Source organism: Calliphora vicina, chromosome 4 (genome assembly GCF_958450345.1).
Source record: "Calliphora vicina chromosome 4, idCalVici1.1, whole genome shotgun sequence".
Lineage (NCBI taxonomy): Eukaryota > Metazoa > Arthropoda > Insecta > Diptera > Calliphoridae > Calliphora > Calliphora vicina.
Window position 1 is genome coordinate 29,291,409 of NC_088783.1, and position 20,977 is coordinate 29,312,385.

Here is a 20,977-nt window from a genome sequence, read left to right on the forward strand (position 1 = left end):
TATCATTGTCATACATGAAATCATACTATGAAATATTCACCCCTATCGGCAATAACATGTGAAATTTTGTTCCCATGAAATATCCATTTCCCTCGAAGGGAAAATTGCTATCGTGATATTCCCATGAACTTTTCATTCGCAATAGTTAATTTTGTTCGTAACAGCTGTTTATTGTTTACAAAATTCAATTTAAAAATGTCACAACAAGTGGAATTTTTTTTCACGTGAACAAAGTTGATGAACGAAAAAAGGAAAAGGGAAAATATTTCATGTGCAATGATCCAATGAAATCATATTAACATTAAAAGTTATTTTTGAGAAATAATAAAATAATCAGAAATTCGCATAAAATAAATTCAAAAAAATGTAACTATATCTCTTGAAATTCGGATAATTTTTGGTAATTTATTTGTTGACCCGAGGTGTGCAAATTTTGGGGATAGCCACTAGCCCCCATTCCAACTATGAACCCATGTAAATAGAAATCAACTCAAAAACACCTCCAATACTGTGTGACGTCTGCCTCCGATCGTATGTAAAATTAAACTGTTAACATTTGAGGAATGGTACATGGTCGATTAACAAAAAAAGTCGGTAATGGGACAAAATCGGTTACTCTGTTTTCAAGTTAATCGGTGTTGGCGAATGGTCCTCCTTCTCCCTTCATTGCTTACAAGGTTTATATGAACATACGGTCTAACATCGTTAAATTAAATAGAAAGTGATTATGAGTCGATCGGTTGAACTCTGTTTCAGAATTAGCTGAATATTGAATATAAAAGTCTGCAGCTAGAATAAACATTTTTACATGTACAGTCTTAATTGAAATAAGCTAAAATTTTATTTTAATTGTGAATATTTTTTTGGGTCATCATAATGTCTAAAAAATTATTATATGAACTTTGCTCTCGAATAGCTGAAAAATAGCTTTGCTTAAATTATCAAGACGAAGATCTATGCCAATATTCACAGTCATTCATTTCATGTTAAATCTGTACGTTAAATACCAGCAGCAAATTTGATAAAATTGTTTAAACATTATAATCTCATGACTTCTGAAAAGAGGACATAATATTTCTGACAAAATTCTGACCATTAATGAATTTTAAATAAATTTTGTAAAAAAATGTTTCATTAATTTCAAATTAAAATTGGATTAAAATGTTTAATCTCATTTGGTGAAAAGTGTTATCCATAACAGATCAAGTTCTTTTGTACTAGTTTAATGATCTATCACAGAATGTCTAAAAGAAGACAAATTAGCCTCTCCTAGTTAGGTCAAGCTTTGTTAAAATTAAAGGTCTATTTCATATAAATTGTTAGAACTAGAACCGCTTCTTACCTAGCACCCAGTTACCTAACGAGTTTTGTATTAGTTTCATTTTACCTAAAGATTGTAGTTTCCAAAAATAAAATAAACATGAGGGCCATATTGAACAAACTTTTTAAGGTGTAAATAAAAAACAGACGCCTTCATAAGCTGGCTTCAGCCAATTGTTAAAAACATTTTATGCTTTGAGAAATTAACCTGTTAATGAAGGTGTCTACAAAATTATAACTTTCCTTTAGTTTTTATATTTTCAACTAAATAAAAGCCCTTTGCTGGCTAAAGTTTAATTGAAACAAGCCCCCTCAATTTAATTGCTTTTCGAATTAAAACATTTAAAAAGTTCTCACCATAACGGCTCTGCTTGAAACAAAAATGAAGAAGAAGAAAAAAAAAAAGACCAACTATGATGACTGGTAGCGGTGGAAGTGGCGTTGGTGGGAGTTTAAAACAATGATTATTAAATAAACTTTACTAAAAACCAACAATTGTTTTACGTTGCAAGGGTAAATTATTTAATTTTCTCTACAGAAGATTGCCTAGCTTAGTTTTGGAGAACACTTGTTGCAGCAACCAACCAACCAGCCAACCAACCCTCTAAACTGCAAGCCGGCCAGCCAGGCCAGCCGATATAAGGCGGCAATCATCGGGCTTAAACCAAAGAATTGCATGGTAGTAAAGTAAATCTAAACAATAGATACTAGCTCGTAAAAATATAACAACAAAAACAGCAAAATAAAACTTTAAGTGGAAAAGGGCTTAACAACAGTTGCAGCTACATCTAAAACAACTACGACCATTGCAGAAAATGTTGGAAAAAAAGTCGTAAAACAATTCAAAAAATACTAGTAAAATAAAGTTTTAGTTTTGTAACTTCCTTCATTTTCCGGGCCTTGTTTTACAACAAGGAAAAACTTGATTGTCATTATTATTTTTTTTTTAGTTGCTGTTCAGTTGTTGTGGAATTTATTTACAAATAAAACGTGTCTAGAATGGATGTTGGTAGTTTGAGGGTTTGTTTGTTTGTTTTTTTTGTTGCAGCATCTAAAAAAAAGTAGAATCGGTCAAGCACGACCATATGATACCCTACACTGAGGAAATGAGCAAAAACATTTTTCTTTTAAAATTTCAATAACATTTTTTTTGTGACTGAATTTCGGAAGTGGTCCTAATATGGGAGCTATGACTTATCGTCATGAAATTTAGACTCGTCTTTCTATACTATGGATAGCAATATTTTTAATCAATTTATGGTCGTTAAAGTGATTTTCGGAATTAAGATGCATGATTTCCGCACATACATAATTTACTTGTGTTGAATTTTATTCCGATACCAACATTTTTAAGAGATATGTTAAAGTGATTTTCGGTAGTGGGCTTTGTATGGGAGCTATCACCAATTATGGACCGATCGCTATGAAATTAGGTTGCGTTTAATGCTTGGGATACCAAAGTTTTTTATGAGTTCTATGCTCGTTAAAGTGAATTTCGAAATTAGGCCATGGTCAATTATGAATCGATCCGATAAATGTGATTTCTTTTTATATAAAACAAGTTTATAATGGAATTTGTGGGAATTCCTTTTTAAATTGAACTTTATGACATAAAAGTCCTATTTCGGGAGGACATTCACATGAAATATGTTCCCTTTTCCCATTTTTCGTTCATTAACTTTGTTCATTACTAAAAATTCCCCATGTTGTGAAATTTTTAGATGGAATTTTGTAAACAATAAACAGCTGTTACGAACAAAATCGACTATTGTGAAGAAAAGTACTTTGGAACATAGCTGTTAAATAATGATTACTAATCATAATAATTAGTAATTAGATTATTTTTTTTCGAAAGGTGAAGTAATGATTAAATTACGATTATATTCAGATTTGCACGATTACTAATTGATTACGATTACAAATAATCAAAAAATAATCAGGATTACTTTCGATTACGCGAAAATAATCAAAAATAATCAAAAGTAATCAAAAAATAATTCGACTACTTTCAAAGATTACTTTTGATTGTTTTAGATTATTTTCCAAAAATTTTGCATTTACATCATTTTATTTTCAAAAATTTGCATTTATAACGTGAAAAAATAAAAAAATAACAGGCCGCCCACATTCGGACTCGAACCGGGATTTCTAAAGCGATAGAGCAAGACACATACATTTGACCTATCGAAAGAATTCGTATTGTCAGAGTTATATTGTGGAATTTTATGGGGATAATTTTTGTGGAAGATCCCTCTATCTCCTCCGTTGGCAAGTTGTTTTGATTTTATTCAGAATTTTATAGCAAAACTAGCTTATATTTTTAAAAAAATTTCAGCACTTCACAGGCTCACCATTCTTAACATTTCAACAGAGTTTGTCATTTATATATAGATGTTGAGCGAAACGTGTAATGTTAACCAATTAAATATTGTTAACATCACACGTTTGGTTCAAAATATTTCCTTATTAACCTCAAGTGAAGAAACAGTGTATAAAAAGGGTATACAAATATATTTAGACAAAGTTCAAAATTTTGCATATTAAAATGAGTTATATGACAAAATTTTAATATATATTTGCGATTAATGAATTTTCCTGATATGAGCCATAGTCACAAAATCAAGCGGTATGATTTCTGTCTACTTGAAACTAATTTCTGTGGAATTTTTTAATGTTTATATGCGCTAATGTATTTCTGGATTTTGGGACTTATATGGGAGCTATGACCTATTGTGATTCGATTGTCATAAAATATTTTGGTGGAGCAAAACTAATCCTCCTATCAGAAAATGCTATAAATTTTGCGATTGGCCCCTAAGTTCTGTTTTGACATTTGTGTAGTAAACACATGCGAAATACACGTTAATAAACAATGTTACGCTACACTGCTCCAGAACGCGGAATATTGCTGACCAATTGATCACCACCAAGAGGAAGATGATTTTTCATCAAAAATAATCATGAGTGATGAGGCCCATTTCCATCTTAACGGGTACATAAATAAGAAAAATTTTCGCTTCTGGGGCACTGAAAATCCGCGTGTAACCCAAAGTCACTGTATGGTGTCAAGAATATAGCTCTTAAAGACAATATCCGTCAAGAATGTGAGGACCTATCGCCGGAAGTTTTGGCCAAATTGATGGAAAATGCCATAAAAAGGGCTCAAATGACAATCAACTGTGGCGGCGGACATTTACGTGACATCATATTCTCGACTTGATGTAAAAAAAATTAAAAGACCAAATAAAAATAATCCACAAGAAGAATCAATGTTTTTAATTTTTTTTTTTAATTACAGCCAAAAAACATCGGAAGTTTACTTTTGCGCCACCTTGTATTTTAATCGAATTTTATCTTTACAATAAAATATGAGTTATTATCGCAAGTGGAACGTGATTTCTAAGTATTTGAGGGCTAATTTTGTAGAATTTCATTTAAATAACTCAATTATCAAGAGTGGACCATATATGGGAGTTATGGAATTATGGACCGATATTTAAAAAGCTTGTAGTATGATTTTTGAATACAAATTACTCATCGGTGTAAAATTTTGGTTCAGTACAAATCTTTTTTTCAGATTTGTGTAGGTTAATGTGTATTTCGGAAGTGATTTTTATATGGAGGCTATGACCAATAATGGGCCGATCATCATAAAATTTAGTATAGCGATTTTTATATATGTATATTGAAATTTTTTGTTTCGAATTTCAACTTGATAACCATAATTTTAAGAAATTTATGCATGTTTAGGTGATTTTCTGAAATGAACTTTATATAGCGGCTATGGTCATATTAATACATTTTAAACACAAATCTATCAGTTTTTATTATCTTTTGGCTGATGCTGACCCAACTGTTCCAGGTCCTTGCAGGTCCTCCACAATATTAAAATTTTGTAAATAACTTCCTGAAGTCCTTATTTTCAATATTTCATAAAAAATATAAAACTTTTTTAACGATTCAAAGCCTTGGTCAACTTTTGTTTTATTTTTTTAGAATGCAAATTTTTGAAAATAAAATGATGTAAATGCAAAATTTTTGGAAAGTAATCTAAAATAATCAAAAGTAATCTTTGAAAATAGTCGGATTATTTTTTAATTACTTTTGATTATTTTTGATTATTTTCTCGTAATCGAAAGTAATCTTGATTAATTTTTTATTATTTGTAATCGTAATCAATTAGTAATCAGAAATTGTTATAAAGAGAATTATATAATCAATTAAATTATTTTTGAAAAATAATCTAATTGATTACTAATCGTAATCCAAAATTAACAGCTATGCTTTGGAATATCATGATAGCAATGGAAATGGATATTTCATGGCAATATAAAGTTCACAAGTTATTGCCGATAGGGGCGAATAAGCTTTGTCCTTGGAAAATGTGTGTCAAATCTTACCGAAATAACTTCAAAATTGCGACCTGTACTTTGAGCACATGTTTAACTCAACTCAGAAAGTGATTCTGAGTCAAATGGAATACTTTAAGGTGGTTGTTGGACTAACAATTTTGGGCATAACAAACAACTGTATAATCCCAATATACCCCACTATACTGGTGTAGGGTATGAACACATTTTTCAATTGAGATTTTGTGGTTTGAATTAGTTTTAATGCCAATTGAAACAGCAACAACAGCCATATTTAAAGTAACAAATTCTGCATATTTTTATTTTAAGCCTCTAAATTAAATTAGAAAAGTTTTTAATCATACTACACCAGCCAACAGTGACGACCTTAACAGCAGTTTGAACAAAAAATATTTAAGCTCTCTAAATACCTTTTCCCGCAACAGCGTCCCTACAAATGTGACAAACATTGAAAGCAGCAATTTAAAGGAATTGACACTTATATTATTTAAAAGTTTTAAAAACTGTCTCAAACAAATTAAAGCCAATTTGAAAGGTTTGGCACAAAGTTAAATTGTATTTTTTGTTAAATCTTACAAAATTCATTGTTTATAAACTCTGCTGCAAAGGTACTAGCTCTTCAAGTACACTTTCTTTAAACTTCAAACTGCCATTCAAGGACAAATTGGCTTTTTGTATATTTTTATTTTTCTTACAGGCTTTTAATTTTCTCGGAATGTTATCACATCAAAGGGTTAGCATGCCATAACACATTATTTGGTTTACTAACATTCACTCATTACCCTGCCACCCACCCCCACTCACTCACTAAGCAACCAATCAACTGAGAAATACACAAACAAACCAACCAACAATCATTTAATATCCTTTTACTCATTTCATTAGAGAAACTCAATTGCAAAGTGGCTAAATAAAAGGGTTGGGGGTTGCAGGATTGCAGGATTGAAGACTTGAAACTGATTTCTTTAAAAAATCAAGTCAACCAAAAACTGTAATAAAACCTTCTAAATGTCAGGATACACTCTTTTTTTTAGTGGCATACCGAGTGCTTGTTTGAAAAGCTATGGCAAGGAAGTGGGAAGAAAAAAAACTTATCATAAAAATTGGCTTTTTTCTACTTTTGATTTGAAAAAAAAAAAACAAAATCTAATGTTTGACCACAAAATGTAAGATGAATTTTATTTGGAGTAGTAAAAGGATTGACTTAATGAAAACAACATAGAATAGATTGCAGTTAAGAAAAAAAATGATTATAATGAGGGCTTTATGTACTCATACATAGTGATGATGATAACTGCTAAAGATAAAATACGATAAAGAACTTGAAATTTAATGAATTTTCTATGTGTTCCAAAAAAATAAAAAATTAAATAACAAAAATTTAAGAAAAAATCACTTCGTGTTATGAAAAACTTAATATTAAGTAATTAATCTTATTTTTTTGGTTTATTTAACTACCAAATATATACTTTTCGTTTCAGCGAAATTATTTAATATGAATTATGATTTCTTAATTATATTCTCGTATTTATAATTTAATTATTCCCTTGAAAATATGCCATAGACGCAAACAGGTATTAATAAATTGGTAACATCTTGGATTTCTTTATATTTTTTTCATTTCTTTTTTGTTGGATTTTTACTTAATAAGTATGAAGTTCACATTTTATGTTAACAAGTCACGTATAAGTAATTGTTTACTTTTAAACAATAAGTAACAAGCCAAGAATAATGCTGCCGAAAATAAAAAATATGCTTTTATATTAGGGTATGACAATTTATAAAGGAAAATATTTTAAACATATTTTAAAATATTTAGCAAAATACGCATATATAATCCAAAAGATTTTGTAAAAAATTTAAATTTATTACAATGAAAACCTGTAACATTAATTGGAAATTCCAGAAATTTTTTTTAAAAAAAAACGTTTCTTTTAAAAGCGGTTTTTGCTTTTAATAACTTATATGTCATTTTGAAGGATACATATCTGTCATTTATCCTCACTTAGTTTTATTGAACATTATAGTGTAAACAACAAAGTTTTTTTTTGCTTCGAAAATGTCGAATTTTGTGCTAACAAAGCGTCATTTATGGGAAGTTTTGCTTTACTTCTTTAATTGGGAAAAAAGTCCGGCTGAAACACACCGCTTGCTCAGTGAAGCCTATATTTCACCGGTTTCAAGGGTGATTTTGACACGGAAGACAAAGATCACCCAGGCCAGCCAAAAAGTTTGAAGACCAAGAATTGGAGGCATTACTCCATGAAGATCAACAAGAGCTTGCAAAATCATTGGGAACTACTCAAGCAGCATTTTCAAAACGTTTGATAGCAGCAGGGAAATTGGGTACCATCCGAATTTTTTCCCATGAAAAATATACCAAAAAATTTATAAAAAATGATATGAATTTCGAGATATTCTTTTTCAAAGGACCATAATCATACTAATTATCCTCTTTCTGATAAATATTTTTTTATACCCTACACCATGAGTGGCAAGGGTATATATAATTTCGTCGTTCCGTTTGTTATTTCTACATTTTTCATTTGCGATCCCACAAAGTATATATATTCTGGATCGATATAGATAGCGAATTCGATATAGACATGACCGTCTGCATGTTGAAATCAGCTTTCCGTAGCCCCTAAATAACTTACATACATGATTGATACATCAATATATCGGTAATTCTTGCGGCTCGGTTGCTCGATTTTTGGACTATTTTTGATCTATATCTGGATTACTAAGTAATTAATATAGACAATATGGATATCTAATGATAGATATTTCCAAGTCCATTGCAACGATGTATATAAAGCTATAGTAATTTGGACCTTCTAACTCGATTTTTTTTTTTACAAAAAAATTTTTTGTCATATATTTCCTTTCACTAAAAAAAAAAAAAAATTAAAACACAATTTTGCAAAAAAAAAAATATTTACAAATTTTCAAAAACAATTTTGAATTTTTTTTTTAAATTTTGTTTACCTAAGAATATTTAAAATTTGTATTTTAATGTATAATTTGGTGAAGGGTATGTAAGATTCGGCATAGCCGAATATAGCTCTCTTACTTGTTTAGTAATACATTAGAATAAAAAACCGTCAAGGATAAATATTAGACTAAGGCCGGGTAACTTATCAAAATTTTAAACATAGTTAAGCTTAATCATTTTTTTTATATGAAAAAAATATATTTAAACATTAATTATGCCTTAACTATGTTTAAAATTTTGATAAGTTACCCTGCCTAAGTTTATAAAAATTAAACTATTAGTTATAAATACATTTGTACTTAAATTTTAATTATCTCGAGAACCCCCCATTGTTCCATTCTGAAATTTATTTATGTATTTAATTGTGCAATGGCTCATATTTAAGGGAAATCTTTGAAAAATGGAAGATACTTTTTTGAGATAACCATTGTTCAAGGACGATTCCTTATGGAATATCATGTTTTGATTAGATTCTCGGATTTCTAGAAATATACATTAAATTCTTGAATCCACACAAACTACTCAAAAAACTTGTGTACCACTCCCTAATAAACTACATAAAGATGTTCAATTCCCCTGACAATCCTCATTTTAACTATGAACCCCACTAATGAGTTTATAAAGAAATGTTAAAACATACATTTTTATGTAAGTATGTGAAGTGTGTATGAATATAAAACACATATGCATAATTTAAAGACCTGCAGATTGTTGGTAATATTTTCACACAAACCCATACACATAACCAACCATGGCAATTTAATTTTTTTAAATAAAATAAAGTGTATAACAGTACATAACAGCAAATAAGAACAGATCCCAACTGCCAAAAGACAAAAACAGAAGAATAAAAAAACAAAAAATGAACCTGTATGAACAACACATAATAAGTACGCTTATTATTATTTAAATAATAAAAATAAACCAAAGTGAAATGTAAAAAAAACTGTGTAGTTATGAACTGTCATGAACGAGAGCAAACAGAAAAGTGCTTCTAAAATTGAAAATCATTATAGAAAATGGGCAAGTATCCCTTAAAACTATTTTCAATTTTTTCGGTGGAAAGTTATTGATTTTAAATATTCTACTACTACTTTTAGACAGCAATTTTCAGTAATATCAAATTACTTGGACTTCAATTTAGATATCGTTGGATCATTTGACACGTTAGTACTCTTTGTAATGCAAAGATAAGCCAATTTGTTACTTTAAACATCCCATTTACTCCAGAGTGAAGTCTATATTCATTTAAGTGTCGTACTGCTCTTTTGAAAGTAAATATTTTAACCGCCAACAGTAAGTTATTGGAGCGACAATTGTCACTAAGTGTAATCTATGTAGAGATTTTGGTGAATACGTAATATCATTAGTTCGGAACACTTACACAGAGATGCTGAGAACTTTTTAGCCTGCCCTTGTATATGTTGATGTATTATTTAACAAAACTTTAGTGAGTTGCTTTAAAAACAAAAAAATGTTTCAAATGAGCAAAAGAAATTTCACAGAAAACAACAACGGCAGCTACAAATATGACAACAACTTTTAAGATTAACAGCATGAACTTAATTTAGTTTTGTTCAGGTATATGTGGATGTTACTACCCAGCAGTTTGACAAGGAGACAGTAATATTCTCTAATGTCTGATCACTTTGCTGGCTCTTTCTAATACAAAGTCAATTATTTACTTTATACATCCCAGGTAATCTGGTGTAAACTAAATTGTGACTTTAGTGTACAATATAAATTTATTCAAAGTATTGGCCATTGTTAGCGGGTGAGGCAAAAATTTCCAACCACTTCATTCTAAATATTTTTTAACAGGTATTGCAATATGTGGCCTAGCATTGTCATGATGGAATATTATGGTTTCATGTCGGTGTGCTTCAGCGGAAATTTTGTTCAAATTAAAGAAGTAAAGCAAAACTTATCGCATATAACGCGTGTTGGCACAAAATTTGGTTTTTTCGAATCAAAAATAATTTAACCACCATTTCTATTGGAGAGTCAATTGTCACCAAGTTTTCCTTTATATTTGCATTCCATTTTATTTTTATTTCACTTTAGGGATAAATCACTGTACTAATTACATAGTTGGCCAAATCACAAGGTCTCTTATCAGTCATATTGTCATAATGTCCTAATATATCACGACTCAATAATCACAGCATACAGAGTAGTATTAGTTTAGGAAATTTTTTGCTTGAAAAACAATAAAAACCATTGTGAAATATTAGGACAATATGACATGATAAGAGACCTTGTGAATTGACCGAGTATATAATTCTGGTTGTATTATCTATCAATATCCTTGTCAGAACAGTCTGTAGCTATTTCAAAAGTCTAACTATATTTATAATTAAGGACTAGTTACTTTACTTATTACTAATATTATGTGACGAAGTCAAATTACATATTACTGTCCATTAAAAGTGACTATGAAAATAATTTTACAGAGAGCAGCTGCTTCCTGGTTGAAATTAAAAAATCTGCCTCCGTTAGGAATTGAAGCGCGATTAGTATTGTATTATAAATAAGTCGAATTGTAGCTTTCCAGGGAGCTTCATAATATCAATAATTCCGGAATTTTTTCACAAATCCTCGGAGTAGGGATTGTTACAAATATGTTGATACTTGTTATTTAACTTTCTTATTGTAGCTAGTCTGAGGATGATTTTTTTACAAGAAACCTATTATTAGACTGCCTCTTTGCAAGAAAAAAGTATTAGACTATCTCTTTGTAGGTGGTATCGGATTGGGTTGTGTACTAGGATATGTATTTAAGACTGACTACAGCATACGACATGTCCTTACATGTTAAAATAACTGGTTATGTAGCTAGCTAAAGTAACCAGTTAGGTAACTAGTAAGGTATATATGTAACCGCTATGTGAATCCCATGCGTTGACTAGTTGGACCAGCTATCAGACAGTTTCTTTGTAATCAATGACCTCTGCCTAGGACATATGTTAAAATAATTGATTAGGTAGCTAATTATTTAACCAGAACTGCTGGGACATTTTATTACACAACCTCACTCTCATGTATTTAAAAGTGATGGAAAACAAAACTGAAAAAATAGTTGCTGTTCTTAATTTTCATATTAAATCTGTTAAAATAATGAGACAGTTATGGGTGAAAAGTATTCAGGTGTGTGAGTGTATATGAAAAGTATGCAATAATAAATGTGTAATGTAAATCCATACACATGAATACAAACTTCATTTTCATAATGTCTTAAGTAGTTCTAAAGAAAATTATGAGGGAAATAATAAAGTAACAAGAAAAACAACAACAGAAAGCTTACATAGTAAGTGGAGATGAAGAGAGTGAGCGAGTGTGAATATAGTGTATTTCATAAATATGTATAAATAATAATAATAAAAAAGCCCTGTGGCAAGGTGTGTTGCCAAAAGAAATTTTAACATTTCACCTTAATAACAAATAGCTGTATGGTTTATTTTCATCCATATAAATCATACCACACCAACAACCAAAACTACTAACTACAGTAGGACCACTAACCCACATCCACTCGTATGGTTAAAGTAATACATATATTAACTATATATGTATATGTACACTATATATGTAGTAGAAGTATGAGTATGTAATGTTATTGTGTAAGTGTATTATGATCATTTGGAATGTATGTATGTTTATGTAAACTTACACATGTATTATAGTCGGTTTAACTATGTATATATGTATATGTAGTAGATTGTCATATAATATGCACATTTAAATGAGCCTATATGAGCTACTCATCATTATCAGTGTAATTAACATAAATATTACTTTTACTTTCATAGATACGAGTACCAACATACATCTATGAAAAAGTACTTAGTTATACAATTTATACTGAATGCTCTATGCTAGCAAACAGTTTTTTTGTTGTTTAAATTTGATATATTCTTTGTTTTATATTATCTAAACTTGCTCATTTAATTTTAGCTTAATAACTTTACTCTAGAGAGTTTGGTTACATTAAGTATTGTAGTAACAGCTTGATTTATAGAATGGGGCTGTTTAAAATTTGAAATCATTAAGATTTTAATTTGTCATCTTGAAAAGCATGTGTTGTGTAGGAGAAAAATTTAATGAAATTAACATAAGTTATGGGAAATGAGCAAACATATATTTAATTTAGAAAAGTGTTAAGATTTCAAAAATTTAATTAAAAATCTTTACATAAATACTGAAAACTTGAAATTACATAATATAACTTATAAACCATAGAGAATACACATCCTATGTGAACCAGCCGAATCGACACCAATGACAAATATCCATGGCGCTAAGGTAATGCTCTGTATTTGGTGGGAGCAAAAGGGTCTTATCTATTATGAGCTGTTGATTTCTGACCAGACAATCACATGGAACCTGTACCGAATACAACAGATTCGTTTGAAGCGAGCATTGGCTGAAAACGACCAGAAATGAAAACCAGACATGAAACCGTAATATTCTTTCATGACAAAGCTGGGTCACATTTTGCAATACCTGTTAAAAACTGTTTGGGAAATCTTGCCTCACCCGCTTAATAGTCCAGACTTTACCCCGTCCGAATACTATTTGTTTCGATCGATGCAGAATGCTCTCCCTTTTCATACCAAAAACATATGGCTTTTACTAGAGAATGCTATTGAAATAAAGTGTAATACAACTGTAATTAAATTGCTTGACTATAATTCAAGGCTTGAATTAGATTTGCTTTCAACTTGAATGCCAGTAAAAATGCTTATTGGGTTATAAAGTATGAGTTTTTGTTTTTTTTAATCAACCTCAAGTTAAATTCAAACATGAAATTCATATCTCTGATTTGAGAAACCTTTGAGAATTATGTTCAAATGAAAATAACATAATTTTGCAAACATTTGAGTTTTTGTTTGTTTAGTTGTGTACGATTAAATAATACAGTGATAATTAAAATTGCATTTCTAAACTAAACCAAAAGGGTAATAAAAGTATAATAATCTATTAAAAAATTTAGCACTTTGAAGAAATCACATGTGAACTACATATGAATGCTTCATTTGCCAAACCAATTAACTCTTACATTTGCATATTCATTAATTTAAACGTCGATGCCCTTGAATGATTCTAAATGTTTATATTCCCAGTAAGCACCAAACCCCCAAAAATTCAAGCTCTTGAACATTTTGTTGGAATTTGACTTAAATGCAAATGTAATTATGTTTTAAACTTAAAAAATATTTGAAAAAATTAAATATTTTTCAAGAAAAAAACATATGGCTTGAATTTATGTAATGCAACAGTAATTCAATTGCTTGACTATAATTCAAGGCTTGAATTCCAGTAAGAATGCTTATTGGGATTGTAAAGATATTTCTTTCAAAAATAAGTACCTACTAAACATCTTACTCCCTTTGACCACTTCTCTCTACTTATATAATGGAGTTAATTATTTTGGCAATTGAGCCATTCATATATACAGTGTAATTTCAAATATGTGAACTAAAATACGTATGTAGGTGTATTAAAACTACTGTGCAAAACTAAACAAAGCTATGAAACGAACAGTAAGCTAAACAAAACAAAAAAAAAAAACAGTGGGAATTAATTTTTTTTTAATACCATAATGATTATCAAACATTTACCAAAGCGAAATTCCTTGTTGCGTCTATTATATCCTGAACCCATGCCAGCAGCATGTGAAGATTTGACACGTAATATACGCGGTTGGGCCAGGCGTTTAATACGTTTTAATAAATTACTAACGTATGCAATATTATGATTACTGTCGTTGTTATTGTTGTTGTTTTTGTAGTTGTTACTATTATCAACAACAACAACAAAATCCCTAATTGTGCCACTAGTAGAAGCTGATGAGGATGTGTATGCGGCTGAAGATAATAATGATGATGATGTTGTCGGTGTTGTTGTTGTTGTTGGCGATAATAATGATAATGATGTTTTAGCTTTAGCATACAACACCGCAAAATGTTCGTTAAATTTATGAGATTTTGCTGTTCTAATAGTTGCTGTTGTTGTTGGTACTCTTGCCGTAATAATGAAACGTTTAATGTTTTTTGCGGTTTTTTGTTTGTAATTAGTAGCGGATCTATGAAGATTATTAGTATTATTATCCAGACCATTATTATACGGATACAATATGTTTGCAGCTATAAGCATTTTTAGTTTTTTTTTTTGGTGTTTAAAATTCATATTAATATAGGAATAGAATAGAGAAGTTGGTAAATGAGTGTTGTTGTTAATACCATAATAATACATTATTAAAGCGGTTAACATATAACGTTAGCAAACAAAAAAATATATAAAGAGGTATTATTGTAAATGTAAATTATGTTAAGATTTACTTACTTTTAACTCTTAACCAGGTGTAGGCAGATTTCTCACCAGCCTCATTAACAGCCAAACACTGAAACATTGCTGAATCATCGATGCCAAGTCGTTTTATGTGCAGAGAATTATCATCTGTTAGGGAAAATCTAAAAGGAATAAAACGATTAAAATAAAATGTGGAAATTGTTTTAATTTAACGTTATTAAAAATACTTGGGAGGACACACAATTTTTCGACCAGTTTCGTAACTTAACACTTCCATATTTTTTGAAATTTGGAACACGAGTTCTCTGTGATAATACGTTATTAACTATTTGTCATTCTGTTTGTAGCATATCGAAATATTCGTCGTAGAACCAAAAAATATATATAATCTGGGTCCATATAAGATTCTATGACGATCTAGATGTTTCCGTCCGTCTGTCTGTTGAAAATACTGTTACGAACTTGCATTAGCGATTTTAATTTAATGGTCTGTAACGACTGCCTGCAACATTCATCATGTTTATAAACATGTCCATCAGTAGAAGCTTCTTCTTATCAACAATGTTGCTAAGTCCCGGTCCACACTGTGGAACATTTGCTGCAAAACATTTTTAAATTCTCTTTTGAAACTGCATTCGTGTACACACAGTTCAGTTTTTGACATTTCTGAACAGAACAACAACAAAACTTCATGTACATGAAACAGAGTACCCTTTTCCATTCCTCTTTTCCCTTTCATCATCAAACTCAAATGTTTTACAGCTAATTTTTCACAGTATGGATGTGAACTAAGTTCGCAATTATTAGCATTGTTTGTAAATATGGCAACACTAAATGTTTAAGCTGCTAACATTGAAAGCTGTGGATTTCGAATATACTAGTTTTGTCCGTTAAGATTATTGTAGAAATGGAACATTGAAGAAGTATCTAGATGTTAATGCAGTGTATATAAATTGGCCGTGAGAACATCAGTCTAGTTTGAAGCAGCGTTAAGTAAAGACAAATTAACTGCCTTAAGGTGGGCTGTAAAAGTTGTGAGTTTATTATAGGCGCTGTTAGAGTTAACATCAACTGCATTCTTGTACATTATAAAGTGTAATTTAAGTGTGTGTATTAAAAACACATAGTGACTATTAACTGCTTAACTATTTAACTGCTGTTATTTGCAATCAAAAGTATCCGGTTTATTTAAAGAAAATAAACCACCGTTTTTAAAAGGTAAAAATGTAATAATACGATAGGGCCCAAACAAAAGGAGCTAGCTACTTGAATTTGATGTATACAAGAATCGGCGCAGCCGAATATAACGCTCTTACTCGTTAAATTTGCTATGGTTTGGAGTCTATCAAAGTTAAAAGTTGAAATTTTATACAAAAATTTTATATACATTTTTTTACAATAATGCTAATAAACATGATTTGGAATTCAAGTTTCTGTTGGGTATTGTTTGCCTTGGTTAATATGTAAAATATATGTTTTTCATACAATTCATTCTTTCGAAGACCTGCAATCTGCCAAAACAAAAACATACACACTAGTTACCAAATAAACGTTTACTTACTTGTCATGTTGATAATCAACTGGTTCAGCATTTCTAAACCAGGTCACTACCGGTTGTGGATCTCCAATAATATCACAAGGCAGTGTCACCAATGCACCCAAATCACCAAATGTTTCCTGTCGCATCTGTGTGAAAAATGAAGGCGGCTCCAAGATTTCAATCTTTGCTTTTGCCGTTAAAATCTTATAGCCACCGCTACGTAAACGCACTTGGCACGAATATTCACCGGAATGTGTTAGATTAACTGACAATAAGGCCAACGAACGATTCCATGGATCGTTGAGTGTATGAGCAATTTCGGCATTTTCAATTGGTATGCCATCTTTAAACCATAACGTTTCCAATTCATGCAATGGCCGTGCATTGGCAATGCACTGCAGTTCAGCAACTTGTTCGCCACGTTTCAATTTCATGTCCTGCGGATGTACAATAATTTCCGGTGGCACCTCAATGTATGGATCACCGCTCACATTCAAGTGTATAAAGGCACTGTTCTCCTCCTTGCCCAATTGGGTGTTTATGGCACGTGCACGATATGCCCGGCGATCAACTTCATCTGTGCTGAGTATTATCAATTGATTGGCTTTTGTGAAGGCATATTTAATGTCATAATTTAAGGGACCCTCAACGGTTTGCCACATCACAGAAGGTATTGGTGTTGAGTCAATGGCAGGCAAATCAAATATGGCTGGATGGCCAGAAACTACTGTTAAACGGCCTTCTGTTATATTATTAAATGTGCCCATATCTGCAACAATAATAATAAAGTGAAAAATAAAGGATAAAATTGAAATACAACACATACACCAAAAAAATAAAAAACAAAAATGTTATACATAAATTAAGAAATTATAGGCATTTATTATTTGAGTTGTAACCATTGGCACAGTAACATTTATTCATTCGCTGGCTGCCTCGTTCATTTTATTTATTCATTTATTTACGTTTGTAACAAAAAATTCGTTCTTTTTTATTGCCTTTCATACATATCGCTTGGTAAAGTCATGTTTATGTAAAAAAATATGTATAAAGCATACAAACAGTTTGTCAGTCAACAAGTCCTCTGCCTGCCCCAACTACCGACCCCACCATTCAATTCCATATTTAAGGAATCATTTTGTGTGTGTGTGTGACTGTGTTTTTTTTTATAATCTTCGAAATGCCTACTCTCACGCAATGCATGTACTAAATATATACAATTCAATTCAGTACCAGCAGAATTTTAAGGAATTAATTCATTGGGGAATATGTAGTAGAGAAAATCTTTAATTTGACTTGTCTAAAAATTCTATTGTAGATATTTCTATCAGATTAATTTTCAAAAATGCAAGATTTTTGAAAATGTTTAGCTTTTATTTTGAAACATTTGTACAAGTATTGCCCACCTTTTCCAATGGATTCCGCGCGAAAAGAACTGCTCAACTTTTCAGGCCAAGAACGAATCAAACCAATATCGGATACTCTGTTCGAAAGTGAAGCGTATCCCAGAGAGAGCGTTCTGCTTCGATCGAAACAAATACTTGTCGGACGGTGCAAGGACTGGACTATAAAGCGGGTGAGGAAAAATTTACCAATCACTTTATTCTAAATGGTTTTTAACATGTATTGATAAATGTGGCGGAGTGTTCACGCAGAGAAAAAATATATTTGTGCATGTTTAGTAACCATTTCAATATTGTTAGAAGTTTTTTTCAACAATATTATAGTCACAGTATCTATTTACATGATTGTGGTAACCATAATATGGTTAATTTACAATTCTCATGATTTCATCAACCATATTTATGGTTGCAGTAAACAAGTATATGTTTGTGACAACCATTCATATGATGAAGGACTTACCTTATTATGTTGCTCTGGGCTTATGGATATCATAATCTGAGAACAACATATTATGATAAAATTATTCATCATAACTATGGTTGTCACAAACATATACTTGTTTACTGTAACCATATATATGGTTGATACAATCGTAAATTAACCATATAATGGTTACCACAATTATGTAAATAGTTACTGTGACTATAATATTGTTAAAAAACTTCTAACAATATTGAAATGGTTACAGTAAACTGCACAACTATATTTTTTCTCTGCGTGTTGTCATGATGGAATGTTACAGTTTCATGTCTGTGAGTTTTTCGGTCAATGCTCACTTCAAACGAATTAGTTCGGCACAGATTGCCTGTGATAGTCTGGGCAGATTTCAGCAACTCATAATATATTCTTTTTCCCCCCCAAATACAGAGCATTAGCGCTATGGATTTTTGGCTTAGGTCTTGATTCGGCTGGTTTGCCGGGCTTCACGTACGATCTCTTACGCTTCGTAATGATTCAGAGCAAAGATGATTTTCTTTTATAGCGTTCAAGCATAATTTCGGACATGAAAGATCGTCTTTCAAAGTATCTCCGCTTCAATTCATATGTTACCCAATTTCCCTGCTTTTGAATGAATTCTGCTGCTCGCAAACGTTTTGAAATCGCTGCTCGAGTAGCTCCCCATGATTTTGCAAGCTCTTGTTGAGTTTGACAACAATCTTCATGGAGTAATGCCTCCAATTCTTGGTTTTCAAACTTTGTTTTCCGTGCCAAAATCACCACTTCTGAACCGAACAAACCCTTTCTCGCACGTTGAAACCGATGGAACACATTCACCATAAGCTTTGGTGAGCAATCGGTTTATAAGTTTGTTATTCCGTTTGTAATTTCCACAATATAATTTTCCGACCCTATAAAGTATATATGTATGTATATTCTGGATCCTTATATATAGCGGATTCGAACTGTCTGTCTGTTGAAATCAACTTTCCGAAGCCCTCAAATAACTTACATACACGATTCATACATCAATATCTCCGGAATTCTTCCTATTTAAAATCGGTTCACAAATGGCTGAGATATAAGGAAAAAACCAGGACAAACTCGATTTTTACCCTATTTTTGACCTATATCTAGATTACTAAGTCATTAATATAGACAATATGGATATCTAATGATAGATATTTCAAAGACCTTTGCAACGACGTATATAAGAACATAGTAAGTTTGGGTCAAAACAATGGGTCAAAATCGGAAAAAATATTTTTTAACCCGAATTTTTTTTTCACCAAAAGTTTTTTTTTTTCGCTAAATATTAAAAATAAAAATTAAAAAACCAAAAGAAAATTTAAATTTAAAAGAAAAAAAATTTAAAAAAAAACAATTCCAAAATTTGTTTTTCCAAAAAATTAAAAAAAAAGTTTGGAAACAAAATGTGGTTACCTAAAAATATTTACACTTTTTATTTTGAAGTATAATTTGGTGCAGGGTATATAAGATTCGGCACAGCCGAATATAGCTCTCTTACTTGTTCAAATTAAAGAAGTAAAGCAAAACTTCCCTCATATGACGCGTTAGTACAAAATTCGATAATGAAATCCTGTTTATTTCTCTAATTGATCTCGTAAACTTAAAAATATATTTAATATTCAATTTTTTGGTGGAAATATTCAAAGAATACACTCTTTTTTATCTCAGCCTCAACCACAAAGACTTTACAAGAGTTAAAGTACTCACACTTGTATTAAAAAGAAACACATTATTACATTTAAACAAACACAATCAAACTGTATCTTATATACTACATACCGAGCTACATACTGTGTCGTTTTGTATTTTATTGTATCAGTATGAATGGACAAGTGTACTAATTAATTTAAGTAACTGCCACTTAATTGTTAATCGTCGAAGTTGTAGTCATTTAAGACTTTTGTGTCTTATTACTCGACCTCTTTCCACAAACAATTTTCATTCTCATTCTTTCTTTTTGCAGTTTTTCTTATTTATTGTAATTTGTTGTAGGTTAAAGTTTTAGCTTCATAAAATTGTATTGAAATTTTAGAGCTTCGTCTTTTATACTGGCTTTTTAAATTAGAAGACATTCCGTTGTTTAATTTAAAATAAAGAAACCATGGGTAGTCTGTCTGTGTTTTTTTTTTCTTAAATAACTGACAGTGTCTATTTTGTTGTTGTCATTGCACTGCCAGAGGAAAATTGTTTAATTAAGTGACACTTAATAAATGTCACAAATTATTTTATAAATGTTTCTTAAAGGCGGGGTGGAGTTTTATGGGAAATTTGAAAGAAGAAACGAAATGAAAATTTATGGGAATGTCAGAAAAGTGCGTTTTGTTAGTTTACATATGTTTTATTTGCTCGTATATTAGTAACGTATGTATTAAGGCCATGATGCAATTAAAGTATTGTGTTGGGCACTTTAAAAGTGCCTTAGTTCACACGTTTGATTTTTTTTTTGAATGGCAAACATTTCAAATTTAATGTTCTTGATATAAATTTTATTTGATATCAATACTTTTTATATTTATTTTAATGATTTTTCTTTCTACTGTAATTCATACAATAATTTTAACAGCCTGT

At 30.6% G+C, this 20,977-nt stretch overlaps 1 protein-coding gene across 4 annotated transcripts in view; it reads right to left on the reverse strand.

The window, feature by feature from the left end:
• The window catches only part of sdk (sidekick cell adhesion molecule), a 339,884-nt gene that overhangs the window by 42,107 nt on the left and 276,800 nt on the right, over window positions 1-20,977 (reverse strand). For all 4 annotated transcript variants that reach the window (XM_065510391.1, XM_065510392.1, XM_065510389.1 and 1 more), the window contains exons 4-5: window positions 16,559-17,306; window positions 15,031-15,158 (exon numbers count right to left, since the gene is read on the reverse strand). In XM_065510391.1, coding sequence (XP_065366463.1) covers window positions 15,031-15,158; window positions 16,559-17,306 — 876 coding nt within the window. The remainder of the gene's footprint in view (window positions 1-15,030; window positions 15,159-16,558; window positions 17,307-20,977) is intronic.